Raw genomic sequence first — 24,616 nt, 5'->3', positions numbered from 1 at the left:
GTTTTGTGATTGACCTTAAGGAAGTTAATAAAATTGTAATTCCACAATATCCGGTGGTACCTGATATAACTGCTATTCTGACAATGATTCCCCCTACAGCTCAATATTTTTCAGTAATAGATTTAAAAAATGCTTTCTTTAGCATTCCCATTCATCCGGATAGTAGACATATCTTCGGATTCTCATTGGCTGGCCGAAGCTTCAGATTTACACGCGCCCCTCAAGGCTATACAGAAAGTCCTAGCATTTATAGCCAAGCTTTGAACGCAGTTCTTGATGAATTAATTTTGCCAGAGGGAAATACGATCCTCCAGTATGTGGATGATATTTTGGTGGCCTCCGATACAGAGGAAGGCTGCAAAGAAGCTACAGTTAAATTATTAGAACATTTGGCTGAGAAAGGTAACAAAGTATCCCTTTCTAAATTTCAGTATTGTCGACAGTAAGTGACCTACCTTGGCCACTTACTGTCAAAAGCGGGGAGACGATTGACTCCAGAGCGAATATCTGTAATAACTAACATGTCTGTCCCTCGTACTCAACGTGATGTTCGTGCTTTTCTTGGCATAACCTCTTACTGTCGCCAGTGGATTCCTAACTATTCACTCCTCTCTAAACCCTTGTTGCATTTGACAACCAAAGATGTGCATGAACCCTTACCCTGGACGGATGAATGTCAAGAAGCCTTTGATTCTTTAAAGTCTGCTCTTTGTTCTGCACCTGTCTTGGGTACTTCAGATTACCGGAAGCCTTTTTCACTTCATGTGCACGAGGTGGACGGTTGTTCACTTTCAGTATTAACACAGAGTTTTGGTGAAAAACAGAGACCCTGTGCATTCTTTTCATCAGTCCTGGATAATGTGGCACGTGCCCTCCCGAGTAGCCCGAGGGCCACGGCGGCTGTAGCGGTGGCCATCCGACAATCCGAGGGAATAGCTTTGAATACAGACCTCACTGTCATAGTACCGCATGCTGTGGATATTCTTTTAAACAGAACTAAGACCCAGCATCTGACGAGTGCTAGATTGACAGGGAGCTGACCTTGTTTGTACCCCATATTACAATTAAAAGATGTGCCACTCTGAACCCTGCCACATTATTACCTCTCCCTTCAAATGATGCAAAGTGCGATGTCCAGGACTGTATATTTAGAACAGAAGAAGAAACAAAGGGACGTGTAGATCTTACCGACATCTCTTTAACTGAACCTCAAGGAGAGTTGTATGTGGATGGCTCCTGTTTTAAGTTGCCAGATGGCACTGCGACAGCCGCCTATGCTATTACGACATTAAGGACAGTGGTAGAAACTGCAAGGATTTCCCATCACTCAGCCCAGCCAGCTAAACTAATAGCCTTGTTAAGAGCATGCAAATTGAGTAAAGGATTAAGAGTAAATATTTACACTGACAGCCAATACGCCTTTGGCGTTGCCTATAGTTTCGGGAGGCTGTGGAGGGAAAGGGTTTCTTCACCACACATGGCCAGAAAATTCAACATGGCCCCTTAATTTACCGATTGTGATCTGCCTTAACATTAACAGAGAAAGTGGTCATCATTAAGTGCAGCGCCCATAAAAAAATTGTTGATTCCACTGGAAATGGAAATGCTTTTGCTGACTCAGTAGCGAAAGAAACAGCCCAAACTAAAATGAACCCCATGTTCCCTAGCACATCGGCCCGGTGGGTAGCAGAAACATCCCTGTTTGATAATACTATCTAGAGTGTGAGAGAACTGCAGAAGGAAGCAACAGTAGATGAGGTACGGAAATGGGAACAGGAAATAGGAAAATTAGATAAGAATGATTTCTGGATAGACTTTTCAGAAAAACAGCGATGGTTATTGCCCAATGCATTAGTGTATGCTGTAGTGACAATGGCCCATGGTCCAGCCCACATGGGCGCGGAAGGTATTTGTGCCGTGTTAGACCCAGTATGGAACAACCCAAATATTTCCAAAACTGCAGCCCATGTAGTGAAATATTGTCCGGTGTATTTACGCCATAACCCTGGAGGTAGAGAATCTGTTTTGAGTGGAAATTTTGCTCCACCATCCATGCCTTTTGAGGTAATACAAATTGATTACATCCAGATGGAAAGCGTGAACAACTTGAAATAAGTCTTAGTGGTGGTTTGTGCTTTTAACAAATTAGTTGAAGCCTACCCTAGTAAGGAAGCCACTGCAGTTGCAACTGCCAAAGCCCTTGTTAAGGAATATCTGCCCCGTTATTGTTTCCCTGTGTCATATGGTCGGACAACGGGCCCCACTTTAACGCTCAGCTGGTACAGAGCATTTGTGAAGGGTTGATGATAAAACAGAAGTTCCACGCTGCCAGACATCCTCAGTCAGCTGGACTAGTTGAGAAATATAATGGTACGCTAAAATTAAAAATGGCAAAAATCTGTGAGAGTACTGGGCTAAAATGGCCTGATGCACTCCCGTTGGCACTACTGTCTTTAAGAACCACTCCTCACACTAGAACCGGATTGTCACCCTATGAGGTGATTTTTGGTAGACCCGCCAATGTGTGGGGAGTCCCTAGACCCCGATCTTTCAGGGATATTGATTACCCTCCGATGATAGATTACCTGTACGCTTTGACTAAAGATTTGCGTTCTATTCATCAACAGTTATCGGACACATTGCAGCCACTACCGGAGGGTCCTGGACATCGACTAGAGCCCGGCCAGTGGGTACTGGTGAAGAACTACCAACGGAAATCGAGTTTGGAGCCCAGGTGGTCTGAGCCCTGTCAGATCCTGCTGGCCAAGAGAACGGCGGTGAAAGTGCAAGGACGTAAGCACTGGATTCATGTCAGCCATCTGAAACGCCTGCCGCTGCCTTTGCCGGTTGATCTACAAAACTGAGAAGGAATTCCGAGCCAAGAAGGAGAGCAGATTGAAAGCTTTGTTCCTTTTTCCAACACTCAAGAAAGAGGGCAACCGAGTGAGGTGTTCCCCACTGTTGAATGTGAGGCGGCCCAGTCAGCAGAGGCTGTCATTTCCAAAGCACCGGAAACTCTGCAGGCATCGGATGCTCTTACTGCAGAATTGTTTTCTGATCAGGAACAAGCTGGCCGTTGTAAATACGACCTGCAGCCCCGAAAACAGTGCGGTACCCCAGTTCTCGATGGTAGGAGCTAGACAGAGACTTGAGTTAGGAAACGTTGAAAAGAATTACTGGGGTACTGAGTGAGACACTGGACTGAACCCGTTGAGAGCTTGGAACATTGTGCTTAATAGCTTTGTTCAGAAAGAAATACTGAGTTAAGGGCCGCGGTTGTACCATTGGGATCTTGTTCTTTTTGATGAACGATAGGAGTCTGCCTGTGAGGCTCTAACGGACACAGGGAGAAGATCCCTTAGTGGGAAGAAGAACCCTCTGGTGGTGTGCGTGCTTTTGTGGATACCAAGTTTAGTTTTTGGACTTTTAGAGAGGATCCGAGTTAGAATTTGGACTTTTAGAGAGTATGTTTCCTTTTGCCTGATTTGTCATGGAGGATGAGCAACCAATTGCCCCACGGCGGTATATAGATAATATGCTATCGTTTTCCGGATGGACCACCAGAGTGAAGGTGGCACTCGTTGCTTTTATTGTTATAATCACAGTAATCATGATGTACGTGTTTGTGTATCTGGAATTTCAGTATCCTGTACAGAAAATGTTAGGGACCACTCCTGCCCCTGAGGAACACCTTTTTTACTCATTACCTCCGCATAAGGCTAGAGACAGAGTAACATATGCTAAAAATGTTGTTATTGAAATGTTGCATCAGACCCACAGTACTACCAACAAGACAATGCTGGGTTTGTGGGTTACTCCCGTCTGTAATGCATCAACATGAATGATTCATTTCCCTGCCTTTATCCCACTTGGCTAGCTGTGAAGCATGGTTTTAAATACGGTCATTGATGTATTCTCATTATATAGCTGAACCTTAGATATACACTGAAAAAGATTACGAGACCATTCTGAAATATATAGAGAGACACCAAAGATTTGATGCAGAAGGTGCTGGAGGAGAGGTATCTTAGACCCAAATGCTTGTATGAATGTATACACTGATTATGAAAATGCTACCTTGTTAACAGAGGAAATGCAAGATTTTGAACATTTCAATTCCACCACGTACTTTCAGCATTTTAAAGAAATGAAATGAAATGAAATGAAATGAAATGAATGAGTTTTATATAGCGCACGACTTACCCTGGGGCATCTCAGCGCTTGCTTAGGGAACCAGTCCTGGTATTCCCCTGTGAGATACCCTGGCAGGGTATCCACAAGGTGAAAGCCAGGCATCCCACCGCGAGGGGCCGTTGTGGAGATTAAGCAAGCTATTGCCCAGAGTCGCAGAGTGTGAACCCGTGAGTCGAGAAGGCACCGGAGCGAGAATTAACGAGTCCGTGGAATTTTTGAGCCCAAGACCCGCCGAGGCGGGGAATTGAACCCTGGTCCCGGGCCGAACTCAAGCTCCAGGTCTGCCGCCTCTAACCCCTGAGCCACACTTCTCCACTGAAATGAAATGTCACAAATGACAATGCTTTGCCCATCCCCATTATAAATAGCACTTCCCCTTTTTGTATACAGGGATGGGGTCATATTAAGGTAGGACACAGCAATTGTAATTATACTTATATCTTTTATACATTCAGCACACCTCCTGTGATTACTCCCCCTAATGTATATTTTGTATGTGGTGAAAACGCATATACTTGGCTTCCCCGGGGATGGGCAGGCCGGTGTAACTTCTCATGTCTCTACTCTCCAGTTTATATCGCCCCATCTGATTATCATAAGAGCCATCAATTAGCTAAACGAGAGATATAATCTAATAGAAGTATTAGGAGCTTTGATACTGAAAACTGATCAAACTGACACTGCTCTGCAACAGTTTGAAGATATTTCTAAGGGTCTCACTCCCTTTTGGGGGCCGATTTTTAATAGTCGTAGTATACGATGTCTGTCAGGGATAGTGGAAAATGTGGTACAGACCACAGTAATATTAGTCAAAATCCCAGCTGTGGAGTTTCAGGCCACGAGGCTTGTTTCGCTCCAAAATCTAATGGTTCTTGACGTTATCCTAGCAGATAGGGGTGGAGCCTGCTGCGTGATCGGCAGCTCTTGTTGTGCTTTTATTCCTGATTCAGCCCCTACCATACACCTAGCCATTTAGAAACTACACCGGTTAGCTAGTGAAGCACATGTTGACAATGGAACTTGGTCCCTTAGTGGATGGTTCTGGGGTCTTCGGTCTGCCTGGGGTTGGAAGATATTAATGATTCTTGCTGGAGATTTTGGAGTGATATTTACTTGCTGCCTGTATCTCCACTGTGGCCCAGCTTGCTGTTCTTTCTGTGCAGGAAGAATAACGTCCGCCCTGAAAATCTCTAGACAGGCTAAAATTGACAAACAAATGATTCAGAAAGAGGTTGCTGATCTTATGCAGATTGATGAGGGAGTATTTGTAGAATAAATGTGGTTATATTGGCTATAATAGGCCAAAAGGACCGTCTGAAGGGATATAAATGCAATAAATACATGTTGTTGGCCTAATATTTACAATATAACCCTGCAACCGCATATTGGCCTTGTATTATTCACATTGTATTATTATTGCAAGAGACGATTCACTGCAGTAATGTATAAACCTATTAGTATAAACCTATTAGTATAACCAGAGCTAACTTGTTTCGATTCCCAGTGTTAAGTGCTATTTCCCTGAAAACACGTGATTAGGCTTTCTGCACAAGACCATGATGGCAGACATAGCGGTCTGCTTTGCTTGTTAGTTTCTAGCTCAGGAAAACCCAAGGTCACACCTGCCCTTCTAGTGGGATGCGCACATTCTAGCAGAGTCCGTTCTTGTACTCCCCGAGCTACAGATAGAAAGGAAGGCGCCTCGCTGACCTGCCCCCGGAATAGCTGAAGCTTAGCTACCAGTAATCAATTGTGCCTTATATGGGTTTTGCTGTTGGCTCACTGACAAGTTGTATCTTTCCTAGTAAGGTTATATTGTACTGTGTTGGAAATGTATATATGCTTTGCCCTGTTTGTATGAAAGCAGTCTCCTCTGCGCACCTCTGAGGGTCGTGTAGACTGAGGCTCCCCTGTCAGGGCCTGTATCTGCAGAATAAACGATTGAATCTTCTCCATTGCCGACTGACTTATTATTTCTGAATAAGGTATGTGGGCTATTGGTGAGTATAGTCCATTAGTATAATTTTTGGTTCCTTCAACCTGGCTAAAAGCCCAGACAGGGTTTTTTAAATGCACTAAGTGTAAGGCGTGTAGGCACGGGTGCAACACCAAAACAGTAAAGCTACCACTGAGAAAAACCCCATTTGAAATAAGAGAGCACTACACATGCAAGAAGGACCACGTGGTATACGTACTGCGATGTACTGCAACAAATTGTATGTGGGTAGCACAATCCACCACGCCCATCTCAGAATACTACAACATCTCAGGGCTATCCCAAACGATGATCAATCCTACCCAGTGGCCCGACATATCAATACACATGATGGGAAAGCCGAGGATCTGTCATATTTCGTGATAGATAAGTGTCAAACTGAACCAGAGGGGAGGCAACAGACTACAAACTCTACGAAGATTAGAGTCCAAATATATAATCATGCTGGATTGTAAAATCCCTAATGGGCACAATGCTGATGAAGCTCTCAGCATACATCTGTAACACCTTGTAGCAACAGGGTAATTTTATTCTATTTTTAGACTGGTGGTGACTATAATTTACTACCATTTCAGCCCTAGTTGCATTTGCGTTCATTTGTAGTGCTTAACTATTTGCTTTGACAGGGTTTAGTGCCTTTTTCCGTTTTCTCGGGCCTACAGGCCCGAAAGCTAGAGAGAAGCCATTTTGTATCTCACAGCCGAGGCGCTTGCAGGGTAAAGGTAATGTTTAGAATTCATCCTGTTCGCTAGTGAGGAACCGGTCAAGACTGGCCCTTATCGAAGGAATGTGTTCGTCTCCCCGGCTCTAGACGCAATACGCAGGTGGCCACTGCGGAAGGCGAAGGGAGCCGGGGACTGGTACAGGAATTCGGTGGGAGTCGGCCTAATGCCGGATTAGTCCATAGAGAAAGTGAGCTCTATATTATCAAGGAGCGAGTAGAGTAGAGAGAGAGCAACATGTGGAGAAGACCGAAGAAGTTGGTCTGAAGGCTGGTGCATAGAGATTGATACCATCAGCTAATCGAAATCCTGAAGTGAAGAAGGAGAGTGATTGAAAGTCCTGTAGTGGCATCATACAGGAGTGGCAGAGACCAAGACCAGAAGAGGGTTCGAGTGTTCTGGAACCATGGCAGCGTAGATGAGGCATAGCGGTGCAGACGTGTATTCGTGAGCCATAGAGGAAGAGCAGAGTCCCAAGCGCATAGAAGAGAAAGAGAGAGAGAGAGAGAGAGGGATTAGCTTGGCTGCTGAGATGGAAAGATACACGTCTAAGGTGAGGCGTTCTGAGCTTAGTGTAGAATGCATTTAACTATTCATCTTTATTCCCCTTTTTAGGTTATAGGTTGCGACTAACTTAATTCATTTGTCTTTTGTTCATTCTGTCATGTTTGATTGTAGAATAAAGATTTAATGATCAATATCTTTGAATGTTGTCTTCATGAATGAGATTAACCTTTCCTTTTAACCAGGTGCTGACATACAGAAGGATGGGATATGCCTTTCTGCAAAGGTAACTGTTGATTGGGGGAAGAGTGTGAACTTCATTTGGGAAAAAACTCTCGAAGGTGTATCCCTATTAGTTATCCCCATTAGTGTAGATCGTCGGGTGACGTTAAAAAGATCGTCGGGTGACGTTAAAGAGATCGTCGGGTGACGTTAAAGAGATCGTCGGGTGACGTTAAAGAGACAGTCTTACAGGACTATAAATATAGAAAATATCGTCGGGAGACGTTAAGGAATATAAAATTAGGTAAATATAGGATAAGATATGGAATCCATTAGGTGTTAGTGGTATGTTTGATTATACAGGCATGTAAATAGCTTCTTTTCACTTTCTCAGGTGAGTATTCTAGATGTCTTGTAAATAGTGGCCTGAGAAGAGTGTTGTTACGTGACGACTGGGTTAGCCACGGATGGTGAGCTGCCTGTTCTGAGAATCCGGTCGTTACACTTGGCGTCACGAACCGTTTTCGATTGAAGGGTGCAGGTATTCCTTCGTGATTTTGTCTGAGGGTCCGTTGGTCCTCGCCGTGAAAGGTTTTGAATAGGTTTTGTTGATTGTGTATTTCTTGTTTGTTGTTGTGTGTCTCTTGAGATTGCACGATGTTTTTGAAAAGATCGAAATCGACCTTTCAATTGCCTTTGGAAATTCCAGGTTGGGAGTCAACTGCTTATGAAGCGCTTGCTCATGAATGGGCTAATTCTACTGGTTTGAGTGAGAACTGGAATTCATGTTTGGAAGATGCTGAGCCGGCTAAAGTGGTTGCGTGCTTGCAGAAAGTTCCGGTGGCGAAAGGCAAAGAGCTTCCCATATTGGGACGTAGAGGTTGGATTTTATTGAATGCATACAGGATTGTACATGAGCGATGTTCTCGATCACAGCGTGAGAATAAATCCTTTGAAGAACAAGTTGTTCAGATTCAAAAGGATGTTACTCTTTTACGATGTCAGAATAAATTGCTTGCTGACAAGTTAGAAACGTATCAGGCTGTGGCCGAAAGGGCTGCTGTGCGCATCGCTAAATACAAGTATCGACACAGACGTGGTAGAGTTAACACCAGGAACGTGCGTATGGTTGTTGCGAAGGCAGGGCTCGATTGGAACCCTGACGAATGGGACGGTGATATTTGGAATTCTTCTGATTCATTTTCTTCGGCTGAAGAGAATGTTGCGCGTGCGCCGTCTCGCACTAGACGTCATTGTACTTCTGAAGACCGTACTGAAATTTCTGCTCAGCCGATTTATAGACATAAATTACAGGGCAATCCTAATGTTCCCCAGGGAATTCCTCTTGACAGTTTGGAGGATTATACTCAAAAGGAATTAAATTACATTTTAGACCCTTTCCGGCAGAAGTCGGGTGAGTCTTTACTTACTTGGATGGTCCGCCTGTTTGATTTAGGTGCTTCTGGTATCTCGTTGGATAAAGGCGATGCTGTGAAATTTTGTACTTTGAGTTCTGATCCTACGGTTCAGGAATCTTTTTGTAATTACAATAGTGATGATCAGACTAATTTGTTGCAGTTAGCCGTGCAAGGTTGTAATCACAAATACCCTACTGAATCTGATTGGCCTATTAATGAGAAGCCGTGGTATACTTTGAGAGATGCTTCTCAGCGATTAAAGGAGGAGGTTATGAAAACTGCAATCTTTCTAGGTACTGCGAACAGGTTGATGGATGGTTTGCTCAATACGTCTGTCAGAAACAGAATAATTCGTTCTTCTCCTCCTGCGTACAAACAAGTGATGATGACCTTGTTAATTAATCAGACTGGTAATACTTTGGCTGAAGTGATTGAGGCTGTGCGTGAACTTGGTGAGTTGGGTGAGTGGATTAAACCTGAACGGCAGTCTCGACCGGAAGGTCGCACTAATGATTTCAAATTTTCTAGACGTGATATGTTTCAAGCTCTTTTGAAGGATTGTGTGAAAGCTGATGACATTAATGATTTACCGAATAATATTCTATGGGCTATGTTTCGCAGGCGTGGCCTGGACAGGAAGGAATGAGCTAGAAATGTCCGTAAACAAGACTTTGACATTAGCCATTCTGATGGTAGTGGCGATGATACTTTACCTCCTCGAGAGAGAGGCAGGGATAGAGGGAGAGAGAGAGAGTGGAGCAGGACACGAGATGACTCGTCCCATTCTAGAAGGGAGAGGGATGAGAGAGATAGAAACGAGAGAAGAGATCAGTCTTCACGCAGGGAAGGGAGCGAGAGAGAGAGAGAGATCGGTCCCCAGAAGTGAGGTTGAGAGACAAAAGATCACGATCCCTTGAACGGAGATCACAATATTTTTCAAATGACAAAAACCCTTTTCTTGAAAGGAAAGGGTATGAACGAGAGGTGACATTACCCAAACGATATGAGAGTCTTTACCCTGATTTGTCTTGGGCGACAAGTACAAACTAAACTTGAAATGCGAATAGGTAGGAACCCCCGAAAAGAGTATCATGTATTGGTGGTACCCCTTGATGAATATATAATTGGAATTGACATTTTGAAAGGCATAACATTGCATTTAGATGACGGATGTTATAAATTTGGACATAAGCATTATGTATCAACAAAACCTGCGAGTCGGACGCTTAAAAATGCCTCAGATTAAAATTCCCCAAGCCACGAAGGTGGTTTCAATGAAACAATATCGTATTCCCTGTGGGCACGATGAAATCAGTGCTACCATTCAAGATCTGATGGACGCAGGAGTGGTAATTCCTATTACTTCGGCCTGGAACAATCCCATTTGGCCGGTGCGCAAAAGTGATAATTCTTGGCGCATGACTGTTGATTATCGAGAATTGAACAAACATACCCCTTTGACTGTTGCAGTCCCTGATGTTATTACCTTAATTGAAAGAATTCAGAAACATTCAGGCACCTGGTATGCATCCATGGACATTGCTAATGCTTTCTTTTCCATTCCAATTGCTCACGAATGTCAAGAACAATTCAGTTTTACATGGAATGGCCGTCAAATGACATTTAGAAGTCTTCCCCAGGGCTATGTACACAGTTCGACAATTTGTCACAGAATAGTAGCAGAATATTTAGATAAGGTGACAGTAGATCTGAAAATTCAGGTGTGTCATTACATTGATGATATACTAATCCAAGGCGAGACACAAGATCAGGTGCGAATACAGTTAGAACGAAGTGTTGCACATTTACAAAGCAAAGGCTGGGAAATCAAACCTGATAAATTGCAGGGTCCAGCACAACATGTAAAATTCTTAGGTATTCATTGGCATGAAGGGAATCGTGAAGTGATTCCACAAGTAAAACAGAAAATTGCAGAATTTGCAGTTCCTAAAAACAGAAAAGAAGCCCAAAGATTCATTGGCTTGTTTGGCTTTTGGCGCCAACATAGTCCACATTTGAGTGAGATTCAGGCCCCTTTGTACAAAGTCACACGTAAAAAGAATGCGTTTGAATGGAACAGAGCACAACAAGATGCGTTTGATTTGGCAAAAGAAGCGATTCAGCATGCTTTGGATTTGTGGCCAGTGCGTGATGGTGATGTGGATCTGAATGTATCTGTACAAGATATGTATGCAAATTGGAGTCTATGGCAAAAGCAAGGTAAGACTAGAGTGCCTCTAGGTTTTTGGACTAAAAAGTTACCTGACGCTGGCGAGCGTTATACACCTTTTGAGAAACAGTTGCTTGCATGCTATTGGGCTCTGGTGGATACCGAGCAGTTAGGACATGATGTGATTTTGAGACCAGAAATTCCAATAATGCAGTGGGTTTTGAGCTTACCGAAAACTCATAGAATTGGTCATGCTCAGGAGGTGAGCATCATAAAATGGAAGTGGTACATACAAGACCGGGCTCGTGTGGGCCCATAAGGAGTCGCAATGTTACATGAGAAAGTGGTGCAGGCGCCAATTGAAGAGAAAGAGTTCTCCCTACCTATAGTACAGGAATCTCCTGTTAAGTGGGGTATGCCGTTCGAAGATCTGTCCGTGGAGGATAGAAAACATGTATGGTTTACGGATGGTTCAGCCAGGTACATAGGAGAGAAGAGACATTGGAAAGCAGTCTCGTATAATCCCACAACTCAGAAATTATTGAGCACTACTGGTGAAGGGCAAAGTAGCCAATTTGCAGAATTATATGCTGTATACCAAGTTCTAAAATAAGAATTGCCAGGAACATGTCATATTTTTACTGATTCATGGTCAACTGCAAACGGGTTAGTAGTCTGGTTACCTACATGGCAGTCCCACAATTGGATGGTTCACAACAAAACTATTTGGGGTAAGGAAATGTGGCAAGAGATTTGGGAGTTACTTCCTCAGAGTAATGTAACGGTGTTTCATGTTAATGCTCATATGCCTATAAGTTATTTAATAACATTGCAGATGAGAAATCTAAACTTTCTGAGGCAGTGGTGGACCGACAAAATTCTGATTTGGCGGGATTGGCGAAATGGGCCCACCAAAAAGCAGGACATTTTGGAGAGAAAATTACTAGCAGGTGGGCTACTGATAGAGGCATCTATATTCCTCTTGATTTGATTAAAACAGCAATACTTCAATGTCCTATATGCCAACATTCCCGACAAAGAGAAGTCCCTAGAATAGTGAAAGGCCAGCTACATCGAGGTAAATCCCCCGCACAAATTTGGCAGATCGATTATATCGGTCCTTTACCCATGAGCAAAAATTGCCAATATGTCTGTACTGTGGTTGATACTTATAGTGTTTTTTTTAATCGCTTTTCCATGCAAGAGAGCAACCCAAGTAAATACAATGAAAACATTGGATTTGATTACATTATATTATGGTACTCCACTTCAGGTGCAGTCTGACAATGCTTCCCATTTCAAAGGACGCCTAGTACAAGATTTATGTGCAGAAAACAATATTGATTGGGTATTTCATATTTCTTATTACCCACAGGCCTCGGGTCTGATTGAGAGAATGAATGGGCTGTTAAAAGACCAGCTATGCAAACTGTCAGACGGTACCTTAAAGAACTGGAGAGATCATTTATCAGATGCTTTAATGATTTTGAATAACAGACCGTATTTGTATGCAAATTCTCCTTTAATGCGTTTATTTCCTCCTTACATTGATGTTCAACCGAATTCAGTTAAAAGCACAGTTTCTTATTGGGAAATCACTCCCGGAGCTTTGGCTTCACATAGAGCTACCCCTGGATCTGCAGGCTTAGACCTGCATTCTCTGAAAATGACTGTTCTGAAAATTAACAGTATTGTGATAATTGAAACAGGAATTGGTGTTCAAATACCAGCAGAACATTTTGGGTTGATTGCCCCAAGATCTGGTTTAGCTTTAAAAGGCATCCAGGTGCTTGGTGGAATAATTGACAGTGATTATCAAGGAGAGATAAAAGTCATCCTGTTGAACAGTGGCGATTCTGAAATCACAATTCAGAAAAATGATTGAATCACTCAACTGGTCATTATGCCCGTTTTCAGTGGTGCGATTCAAAAAGGCAATGCTCCAACTCTATTAACAATTCGTGGAACTGGTGGATTTGGTTCAACTGACAATCCTGGAGCTAGAGTGTGGGTGCAGTCGCCAAATAATCCCCCTGAACAGGCCGAAATTATAGCAACAGGATCTGATAATACAATCTTAGTGATGAGGCCAGGGCAGGAAAGCTGGGATGTAGTCCCAGCTGATAAATGTTATCTGCGAGAATGAGTAATACCTATCCTTTTGTTGCAGATCATTGCCTGGATTGTTGCTGCCGGATGTGTCGTCGTTGGACTCCCTTTGGTCTGCTGCGAAAAGAGTCAAGGGAACGAGCTGGACCGGATCAATGACAGACCACATCGTTGTATTGCTTTGTGGGATATCACTACTAACTTTTGGACGCATTTATCAAGAGCCATCACTAACTCTTCACATTTTTGTCTAGCATCTATGAGATCGGTTAATGATCTCCTTACAACGTGTCTTGTAGCTGTACCGATTTCAACAGCCTCCCTATTACATTTCTTCAATGCATCTGAAGTCTATCCCACATTTATCTATTCTGATTTTTATGCATATGACTATTGCATTTCCTGCACTGTTCTAAGTGAACCGGAGCCCCCATTGACTTTTCAAATTGCGACATATAATATCACTGAAACTGATGTTTGCTATACAATGACCTGTGATCCTAAATACAAAGGCAAATTTGCCCAATTTTGTTTAGAACATTCTAGCCCATCTTCCTCTCATGAAAGAATTCTATGTATCACCAGGACTCCTACTGCGTGTATTTAAATCCACAATTCTATGAGCTGCAAACGTTTTATAGTGATTGCTAGTCATTATCATGTATTATTGCCGTCTGGATGGCTCTTTTCCTGTGGTAATGTGTCCTGGTCCTATATTCCTGCAAACATTTCTGGAGGTCCATGCGCTTTAACGCGCTTAAGTCTTTTAATGTTTTCTTCCGATGAAGCTGCGTCGTCCCGAACAGTGCGTGATGCACCTCCACTTTCAAGAGACTGATTCTTCTTTGCATTTGTTTTCTAAAACTGAATCTCTCAGTTCAGCTGCTTCTATTATTGGTGTTCCTGCACTGTCTGTTTACGGTGCTGAAACTATAGGCAAACTTGCTTGCTGGATGGTGAAATCCCTAAATACTACTTCTGCTATTTTAACTGACTTAATATCAGACACTCAAGGCGAGCGTCGTGCTATTTTACAAAACAGAGTTGCGTTAGATTACTTGCTACTAAAACATGACCATGGCTGTTCAGAGTTTGAGGGCCTATGTTGCTTCAATCTATCAGATCATTCTAAATCCATTAGATCTCATCTTAACAAGTTACATGAGCTGACAAGAGGTTAGGGAACATTTAGGTGTAGGGTGGTTCGATTGGATTTTCAGTTGGCTGCCAGATTTTCATTCTTTACGCCAGATATTGGGTGGCATTTTTCTAGTACTTACTTTTCCGATTATTATTTGTTGTTGTATTCAATGCATCCCATCCTTTTTCCGAATTTTCCGCCCCAGAGTTATGGCTAGGTCTTTTAGTATGGTTTCCTATTATTCCTAAACTGATATACGTCCTGTTTGAGTTCCCCTTTTATTTTATCTTTGACTTTCAATGCTAGTACATTTAGTCAGGAGTGGAATGTAGCAACAGGGTAATTTTAGTCTATTTTTTGACTGGTGGTGACTATAATTTACTACCATTTCAGTCCTAGTTGCATTTGCGTTCATTTGTAGGGCTTAAATGTGCTTTGACAGGGTTTAGTGCCTTTTTCTGTTTTCTCGGGCCTACAGGCCCGAAAGCTAGAGAGAAGCTATTTTGTATCTCTGCCTCAGACAGCCGAGGCGTTTGCAGGGTAAAGGTAATGTTTAGAATTCATCCTGTTCGCTAGTGAGGAACCGGTCAAGACTGGCCCTTATCGAAGGAATGTGTTTGTCTCCCCGGCTCTAGACGCAATACGCAGGTAGCCACTGCAGAAGGCGAAGGGAGCCGGGGACTGGTACAGGAATTCGGTGGGAGTCGGCCTAATGCCGGAATTTTCCATAGAGAAAGTGAGCACTATATTATCAAGGAGTGAGTAGAGTAGAGAGAGAGCAACGTGTGGAGAAGACCGAAGAAGTTGGTCTGAAGGCTGGTGCATAGAGATTGATACCATCAGCTAATCGAAATCCTGAAGTGAAGAAGGAGAGTGATTGAAAGTCCTGTAGTGGCATCATACAGGAGTGGCAGAGACCAATACCAGAAGAGGGTTCGAGTGTTCTGGAACCATGGCAGCGTAGACGAGGCATAGCGGTGCAGACGTGTATTCGTGAGCCATAGAGGGAGAGCAAAGTCCCAAGCGCATAGAAGAGAAAGAGAGAGAGAGGGATCAGCTCCGCTGCTGAGATGGAAAGACACACGTCTAAGGGGAGGCGTTCTGAGCTTAGTATAGAATGCATTTAACTATTCATCTTTATTCCCCTTTTTAGGTTATAGGTACCGACTAACAATTCATTTGTCTTTTGCTCATTCTGTCATTTTTTATTGTAGAATAAGGATTTAATGATCAATATCTTTGAATGTTGTCTTCATGAATGAGATTAACCTTTCCTTTTAACCAGGTGCTAACTGTTGATTGGGGGAGATTGTGACCTTCATTTGGGAAATAACTCTCGAAGGTGTATCCCTATTAGTTATCCCTAAGCCTGGGCGTATTACTTCGCTACACCCACGGAGTGGACGTAGTGTTGCCTACTTCGCCATTTGCGAAGTAGGCGTAGCAGGCAACACTACGCCGTGGGCGTAGCGAAGTTGCCCGCCACCCGCCTCCCTCCCGCCCTCCCTAAGTACTTCAATAATGCTTTTTAAAGGAATAAACACCACTTACCTTGTCAGCTGCGTTTCCGGGGCCCCCTCTGGTAACTGCGCCGCCATGTTGGATACTAATGCGCATGCGCGGCCGCCCGCGCATGCGCATATATTATGTAGATAGGTAAGCGATTATTTTTGGCACTGGTCATTAAAAATATTAATGAAGTGTAGTGACCAATATAGAAGCTGCATTTACAGTGTAACTTTGGCATTTAAGTGCATGTATATTAACTGTTTCCTCACAGGTATCAATGAATTGCAGTTCTCATATATATCTGCATGTGTGGTTTAAACAACAATGTTGATCTTCCTGTATCCATGTACCCATTTAAATAATACTATACATTTCCCATTATATAATGAATGCATTTACTTTAAATATTATTTACTATTTATTGATGGGACTATGTGTTTTTAAACACACAGTTACAACGGCGTTGAGATGCTTACTATGCTTAAATTGTCCAAAGGCATGAAGCCTTTGGATTTCGAACTGTTTAACCTTCAACATGAATGTGTTCTTCTAGTGCAATATTTGGCTCTCCTCTGCAGGTGTTGAGCATGAGCTAATGAATAGAGAAAGAACACTGAGGGAACTAGATAGGGAAGCTCGATGGCAGTATTCTTGGTGAGGACGATAAGACTAATGGTTGGGCTATTGTCTGGGCGGAATGAGGAGATGGAATCCAAGGACATTTTGTATATGTGGATCAAAGAAGAGAGTTAAGAGTGCGCCTGCCAAAGAGTATTGTTTGAAGGTGGACACTAATTAGACCTTTGGTAGGGGATTTTAGAATCTTCTTTCTATGGGTATAAATAGCCACTAATCTTTTGATTTGTTCAGATTCCTTTCAGACTAGGAGAGGTACAGACCTCCATGGGCTACTCTTGTTGTGTGGCTTTATGGTATGCAGACACATTTCTATTATACTGGATGCAAGTAGGGTTTCTCTCCAGCATTATGTTGTAATGTAGCTTGTGCATCCTCCCTATGCTTGCACCTGCTCTACTGCTTGGCCCTTGATGATGTCATTGGAATGTTGGGAGGGTTGAACAGTAATGGGATGTCAGTTGGTATATGGGGCCGAGCAGTGGAACTGCTCCTGGTGAGGTCTGTTTCCTATATCTACATAACATCTTATATCAAGGAACTTAAGTGAAAAATAAACCTACGATCTTGGATACATCTATGGACTACAGATCTTTTTTTCTTTATTTTAACACATTAATTAGTGTGAAATAGTTCAGGAGAATTAGTAGTCTCTGATTCATTATGGGACCGAAGCTTTCAATCTAATCATTAAGCAGTTTCCTTATACATTGACCAGTGCTACCAAATTCCTCATATGTTTATTATTGAGGATAAACTTTGTGCGTAGGCTCTGTTTTCCATTGGTTATCTTGAATTTCTACATTAGGTTTTGAGACGGATTTAGATTATGTTGGCTTTGAATTGCAGATAAATATACACTTAATCCCACTTACTTACTCCAAGCTTTACGGTGTGACCAAGTGGATTACACTGCAATGTGAATGAAACTGGTCCTAACTGCTTTATTCATCAGGTATCCAACAAAGGTTAATCTTGAGGGCTAAAAAAGAGGGCCCGATGCCTTATCACAGCCATGCAATCTTAACAGATCATCCTTACCAGTGAAGACAATGAGTGAGTCCTACACCTTTACACCATCATGGTCTAATGTAACACCCTGTATATTGGTCTACACACTGGTATGATTTAATGTCAATGTATAATGTGTGCATGTAATGTAGAGAGCCCAAATACCGTATCTTGGGATTTGTAGTGCATTAAAAAAAATGTAGTGCTATTTAAAATGTTATTGATGTAAATACTCGTACAGACCAATACAGCTGGCATTTCTAAAGGATGTTACTCTAACAAAAGGAGTAGGATGGGGGGCTCCTGGCCTGTTCTATTCAGCTTTTGTTTCGGGAGTAGCTGAAATCTAAAATAGAACAGCCCCCTCGCCTCCTGCACATCACTGCTTCCAACAGAAAGCAGACAAGATGCAGGCGCCTCTGAATTCTTTCCCAGTGCTGGAAAATTTCACCGGAATAAATTCAGCCTATTTCTCTGGGGCCAGGCGGATCCGTTCTGGTTCAATAACAGCAGCCAGATCTCCTTTATTCGAGCACTGCGCATATGCCATTCCTTCATAGCGAACAATACATTTACAATAACACAGAACTAACATGGCAACACTCACAATAAACAATGTCAAAGCCAGTAGGTTTCACCTTCGAGAGGTGTTAAACATTTTGGCTTGCTCAGTGCTTAGCAAAGCTAAATGAGGCAAACACAAGGATATCATGGAAGGAGAGCTGAAGTTTCCAGACACTCACCCCCAGTCAAAGATCTGGGTTGAATCCATCATCATTCTTTAGCTCACTTCGCTACCCCAGTTTAGACCCAGCCATATGTAAATCAGTCTTGACCCTGTTCCTCATGGGAACATTTCAGCATGAACTAGTAAGCCAGGTCTTACTTGGACCGGCAACAAGCCTTCTGGGACCAGTTTCGGGTTAGCACCCCTCATCATCCAGGCTAGCTTGAATACAGTGGCAAAGTGAGCAAGGGACCACATCTAGGCATACCCTACCAACTTAGGGCAAATATAGCAAACACAAAGATGATGGACAGAGCCCTGAAACTTTTCAGACACTCACCCCCCCCAGTCACAGATCTGAGTTGAATCCATCATCTTTCTTTAGCTCATTTTGCCACCCCACTTCAGACCCAGCCTTATTCAAATTAGTCTTGACCCTGTTCCTCATGCGAACAGTCCAGCCTGAACTGCCAACTGAGGTCTTCACTGGACCAGAAACAAGCATCCTAGGACCAGGGCAAAATCAGTGGCAGCTCGTCTTCATGGACATCAGTTGGGGCTGTACACTCTTTGTATTCTGTCAATTATATTTTTACACTAATAGAGAAATATATATATATTATTTTCTACTATGGAGTTCAATTAGCTGCAATATCACCCTCTCTGCCAGCTGAGGTATGTAAATAAAAAAACTTTTAAATATATGTTGTGTTCATGTATGTGGGTGACAGTGTGTTTATGTGAGTGTGTTTAAATGTGAACGTGTGTGTATACGTACGCATATGTTAGTGTGTGTGAAAGTGAAGCCTGTGCTTGCTGTTGCTGCGAGTGCTCAGAATCAGTGGAAACTGAGAGGGTGCCCCACCTTGAGAAAGGGGGAGGAAGTCTAGAAGACCGAATTAAAGTTGTGTGCTATAATTTAAGTAAATTGGAAGAAATAGCTGCAAATGGACAAGAGATGTGCCCCCTGGCAGATGCAAGCCTATAAACATTAACTACACAATCTAAGGGGGGCGTGGTCTGCTGAGCAGGGGAATTGCTGCTTTTCGAGCGTGCCCCGCCCCCGGGAAGAAATCCTCTACCAATCCTGCACACCGGATGAATGCTGTGCACCCCTGGTTTTGGTAACAGGAGACAAACCACCTACAGCTCCTGGGGGATCGATCTGGCCCTCGGATTGTGCCCTGTCGCCGAGATATGCAAAAGAAGGCAGAGCGGCTGAGGCCTTGAGACAGCGGAGGAGCCAGAGTGGGACAGCCACTGAAGTGGCAGCGACCTGCTAGCGGCTTCATTGATCTCGCTTGCAAGTGAGGAGTTGCGGGGAAGGTGGGTTAGTGCGGCACCCCGCGCATTGCTCTGGACCATTTTGTGGTGAACAGTAGCGGCGCTGGTGTACCTTCTGCCTCGGCCGTGAGCCCGTTGCTGACACTCCTTGTGAGGCGATGTTGGAGGATTGCTGTGGGTGTCTGCTGGACACCGGGAGTGACGCGGTGTACCTGATGCACAACCCTTTTTCAAAAGTAGGTCTTTCTGCTGCCCATATTGTGAGGTTGGCGGTGCATAATGGTGCCCGCTGTTACACTTGGAGGGAACTGGCTGCGGGGACAGTGCTGCCTAGAAGCCTTAAGGTGCTGCCCTAGAGGTGTTGGACACGACCCTGTTTGGACCCCCTGTGGCAAGTCAAAATGAATTAATAGCGTCTGTGCCAGCTTACATCATCCAGGAGGTGTCAAGCCGCTAGGGCATTATAATACTACATCTGCTGAATCAGTGTGCCCTGGGGTCGTGTCTGGGACCCGGGTGCGAGCGCAAGACTTGATCTGCACTCTCCGGTGGTGGGACATCACGTTCACTGTAGTTGCCTACCCATATGCCAGGCTCTACGGCCACGTGCTGTGTGCTGTGCGAGCCCTGTGCACTGCATGGCGCCTGGGGAGTAGCGATGAACATTGGTAACTTGGCCCTGACCGGACGCGCCTTTGATCTGCACGATACACCTGGGGGGTGCGTGTCGTAAAGAGGCGCGTCGCGCTGCAGCTATAAACTGGTGGCGCAGGGCGGAGTGGAACTGATCTCTTGGGCAGCCTGGTTGGTGTAACCCCGCTCGGTGGTCCTTCATCGCAAGTTCAGTGCATTCTTCAACCAGAGCAGGCAAGACGCCAAGCAGTTGAAGTTAACCGTTGAGAACAATCGTGCCACGTGGCATGCAGAGTCTGAACAAGAGGCGCAGACAGGCAGCCAGCACGATACGCAGATGGAGGATCAAGGAGAAGACATGCGGACCCTTATGCTGGAGATGCGGTCCAGCCTTCGTAACATCGACACGAAATTTGACACTCTGACGACGCAGCTGTACTCAGTTAAATCGCAGGTAGCTGTGCATAAGACTCGCCTTGATATGCTGGAGAACCGCCAAACTGAATTCCACTGATTCCAGGTTGAGACAAGAGAACAGCTACTTCACATGGACAAACTACTTGGGGGTCATCAGAGCCAAGAATGAGGATTTGGAGGCACGGTTGAGGCATAACAACCTTCGAATAACTGCAATTCCCAAGACGACCGCCATATCCAAAATGGAGACCTTCATCGCTGACTTACTCCATGAACTATTTGACCCCCAATTATCCTCTGTCTTTGTGGTGGAGAGGGCTCATCGATCGCTGGGACAGAGCCCCCCGGTTGGCGCTCCACTGAGGCCATTATAGCAAAACTCTTGAATTACTAAGACAGAGACCTCTTCCTTAGGCTGGCTAGAGAGAAAGGGAAAATACAGCACAAAGGCAACAACATCTTGTTCTACCCAGAATTCACCCTGGCGGTAAAGGCGGCACAACAGGAATTCCTCCCGGCCAAATGTATCCTTTTACAGTCACAGATCCCGTACTCCCTGCTATATCCAGCCAAGTTGAAAGTGTCCTTCGAAGGCACTACACACTTTTTTACTGACTCAAAATCTGCATTGAAATGTGCCAAACATGTAGGGAGTAAGAAAAGCAAGGGAAACCGTGAGGCCGCTCAATCTGTAGAGGATCGCCTCAGTGACATTGACTGATGTGGGTATTGTAAGTTCATCTGGTTTCTCTCTCTAGATGACCATGCTGTGGGCCCGGAGCCATGCTGTTTCAGCTGTTATATGTGTTGCCGAGAGCTAGGGCATGTAGCATCATCCGCAGTACTCCTGGCCACCTTGTGTGAATGAGGTTGTTTGCCCGTATCACTGCGCCCCATGGGAAATTTCCCTGTTTTGCGATGCACATATTTGTGGTTTCTTTTTTCTAGGGTGGGTATTCTACAACCTGATTGGGGGGTTGAAGGAAGAGGGGAGGTGGGGTTTAGCTTATTGTTTATTGCCAGTCTGAATGTCACTCATGGGTTAAGTAGTGGATACATGGTTGGGAGAAGACTCATCGCTGCTACTCATGCGAGGATTATGGGTGTGTATCACGCACGCCCTCACTAATGTACTAAATTGCATTACTTGGAACGTTCGAGGGCTCCATGAGAGTAGGAAATCAAGATTGGTCCATGCCTACTTATCTAGACATTATATAGATATTTGTCTGTTGCAAGAGGCAAACTTAAATGTGACACCTTCAAGTAGGCTCCGTCATGGTTGCTGGGGTGGTAGTGTTTACTCTCTGTATATTCTAATTATTCAAGTGGTGTAGCTGTATTGATTAAGTGGGGGCTGTACTGGAGGGAGGGATCAGTGCAAGTGGATCCAGAGGGACGTTATACCCTTGTACACGAGACGCTATGTAGGGTCGCCTTGGTTCTTGTAGCCGTCTACGGCCCTAATGTGGATTCCCCGGAGTTATTTAATGAAGTTTGGATGAAGGCGAGGGCTACAACACGAGACTGTGGGGAGGAGATTTCAATGCTGTATTGAATGATGACTTGGACAGGCGGGGAGCTTCCCGACCCTTACATCCCACAGCTGGCGCTGCCTTGAAAGCTATAATTTCTGACAGTGACCTGATAGACATATGGCGCAGCAGGCACCCATTGCTCAGGGAGGGCACCTGCATATCTGATCATCATAGCGCTTGGTCCCGCTTGGACTTCAGGCTTGTGTCTCATGATGTAGCCTCTTGGACTTTAGATGTAATGCACATGCCGCGCACATTGTCTGACCACGCCCCATGCCTGTAGAAACCGTCTGTTCCTGGCTCGCCCCCGCGCGCTTTAACCTGGCGCCTCCCACCTCACGCACTGCTTGATGAACCATTTAAGGAGGAGATAAGGTCAGATATCAATGAATACTTTGATTTGAACACTGGATCTGTAGATACAATGGCCTCGCTATGGGTAGCGTTCAAAGTTATATGAGTGTGTAGATCTGCACACCTAATTTATCAATTAAATCGTTATCAATGTGTGCATGAAAAAAACAATGACATTTGTACAAAACATGATTCTTCAAACAGAGTTGTATTGAAAGCACTTCTTGTGTTCAGTGTAAATTAAAAGGAAAGTTAAACAATAGTAACATACAGTTACCAATTCACTATTTTACATGACAAAAAAATATAAACATAATATTTGAAATGTTCAGCTTAACAAAAACATTTCAAATATTATGTTTATATATCGACCCCTATCATTGATAAACGTATATGTAAAAATACTAGCTAAACTGATTGCAAAACGGCTACAACCATTGCTCCCCATGGTAGCACTCCCGGATCAATCAGGGTTCATGACGGGGAGGTCTACATCTCATAATCTAGGTACTATTTTTTCGATCCTGCATTATTTATATCCAGAGGTTCACGCTGCAGTACTTTTAGACACAACTAAGGCCTTCGACACACTCGAGTGGCCATATCTATTTGCTATATTGGGCCAAATAGGATTCAGTCCACTCTTCATTAATTGGATATGGTTATTATATACCTTGCCCAGGGCCCGTATTAGGGTAAATGGACTGTTATCTGATCCCTTTCTATTATCATGCGGCACACGTCAGGGATGCCCTCTATCCCTGCTACTGTTTGCAATAGCGATGGAAGCCCTGGCCGCCCGTATCAGACAACACCAGACTGCGCGTGGCATAGGGATTAGTTCCAGGAGCCTACTAATAATATTGCTGTATGCAGATGACATGACCCTGTATCTAATTAACCCAGAAGTGAACCTAGACCCAGTTTTAAGGGAGTTTACCCGTTTTGGCAGCCTGTCAGGAGCAGGGATTTGACGCAGCATTGGCCTAAGAGTGACTGAGTGAAATCTTGTAGATTTCACTCAGCCACTTTTAGGAGGCGTTCCTGCGCAGGAACGCACTCCCCTGCACGGGAACGCCTCCTGATTGCGTAGGGCTTTACAACGTGACGCATCTCTCAGATGCGTCACGTTAATACCCAGCACCATGGCACATCTTTTGTGCTGCCGCTGCATCACAAAAGTGACGCAACTGCGGTGCAAAAGAGGTGCAAGCGGCTTGTAAATCTGCCCCCTAGTGCTTTTACTACCCTGTAGCTGCGTAAAGGGCCAGAAGATGTGTCTCCAGTGACCATGTGTGCCTGTGCCTGTGTTACAGGCATATATGGTCACTGGAGACACATCTTCTGGCCCTTTACGCAGCAGCAGTGTAGTAAAAGCACTATACATTTACCCAATGAGGGAGCACTTACTGGATTAGCCAGTAGAAAGTACTCCAGTACAAATCGCAAAAATATCCGCGATTTCGCATGAAAATTCACGAATTCGCAGATTTTTTTTGAGATTTCGCGGAACGCGAATTCGCAAATTTCGCCCATGCTTACTTAGTACTATGCCTGGGTCTAAAGCCTGACTGGGATGGATCGAGACAACTGGAGGCTTCGACACAATCAGATAGATGTTTATTACTATGTTTTTCTAATATCTTGCTCAGAAGAGGTAGCAGTAAAATAGGTAGATAATTAGAAAGGTCGTCCATAGGGGCCTTAAGGTTCTTACATATGGGAATTATTTGTCTTGCCTTCCACTCAGTGGGGAGTTGACCTTTGCTCATCAAGAGATTAATGATTGAAAAGATTGTGGTAGCGAGCTGTTTGGACAGCAGCGAGGTGGTCTTGTTGAGTATGATATCAAGAGGGGAGCCAGATTTTACAGAGTTTAGTCAGGACTCTACTGCATCTGGCGTGAGCATGGGGAAGTATTCTAGCCTCTGCATGTTAGACAGGGTGGGGGAGTGGTCAGCTATGGGATCCTGTTGGCAACTTCCATCTGAGGTGATTTTATTGTAGATTAGATTACTATCTTTGTGAAGC

The 24,616-nt window shown here is 44.0% G+C and overlaps 1 protein-coding gene across 1 annotated transcript in view; it reads right to left on the bottom strand.

The window, feature by feature from the left end:
* LOC147708863 (uncharacterized) overlaps positions 1-16,074 on the bottom strand; it is a 678,829-nt gene extending 662,755 nt beyond the window's left edge. Inside the window, 1 exon segment of the mRNA XM_086925788.1 lies at positions 16,028-16,074. Within this exon segment, the coding sequence (XP_086781914.1) occupies positions 16,028-16,074 (47 nt within the window).
* Between the last annotated feature and the right edge of the window lie 8,542 nt (positions 16,075-24,616).

The sequence above is a fragment of the Lissotriton vulgaris genome, chromosome 6 (assembly GCF_964263255.1).
Source record: "Lissotriton vulgaris chromosome 6, aLisVul1.2, whole genome shotgun sequence".
NCBI lineage: Eukaryota > Metazoa > Chordata > Amphibia > Caudata > Salamandridae > Lissotriton > Lissotriton vulgaris.
The sequence above is the reverse complement of the archived record's forward strand: the minus strand, read 5'-3'. Positions and strand labels throughout refer to the sequence as shown.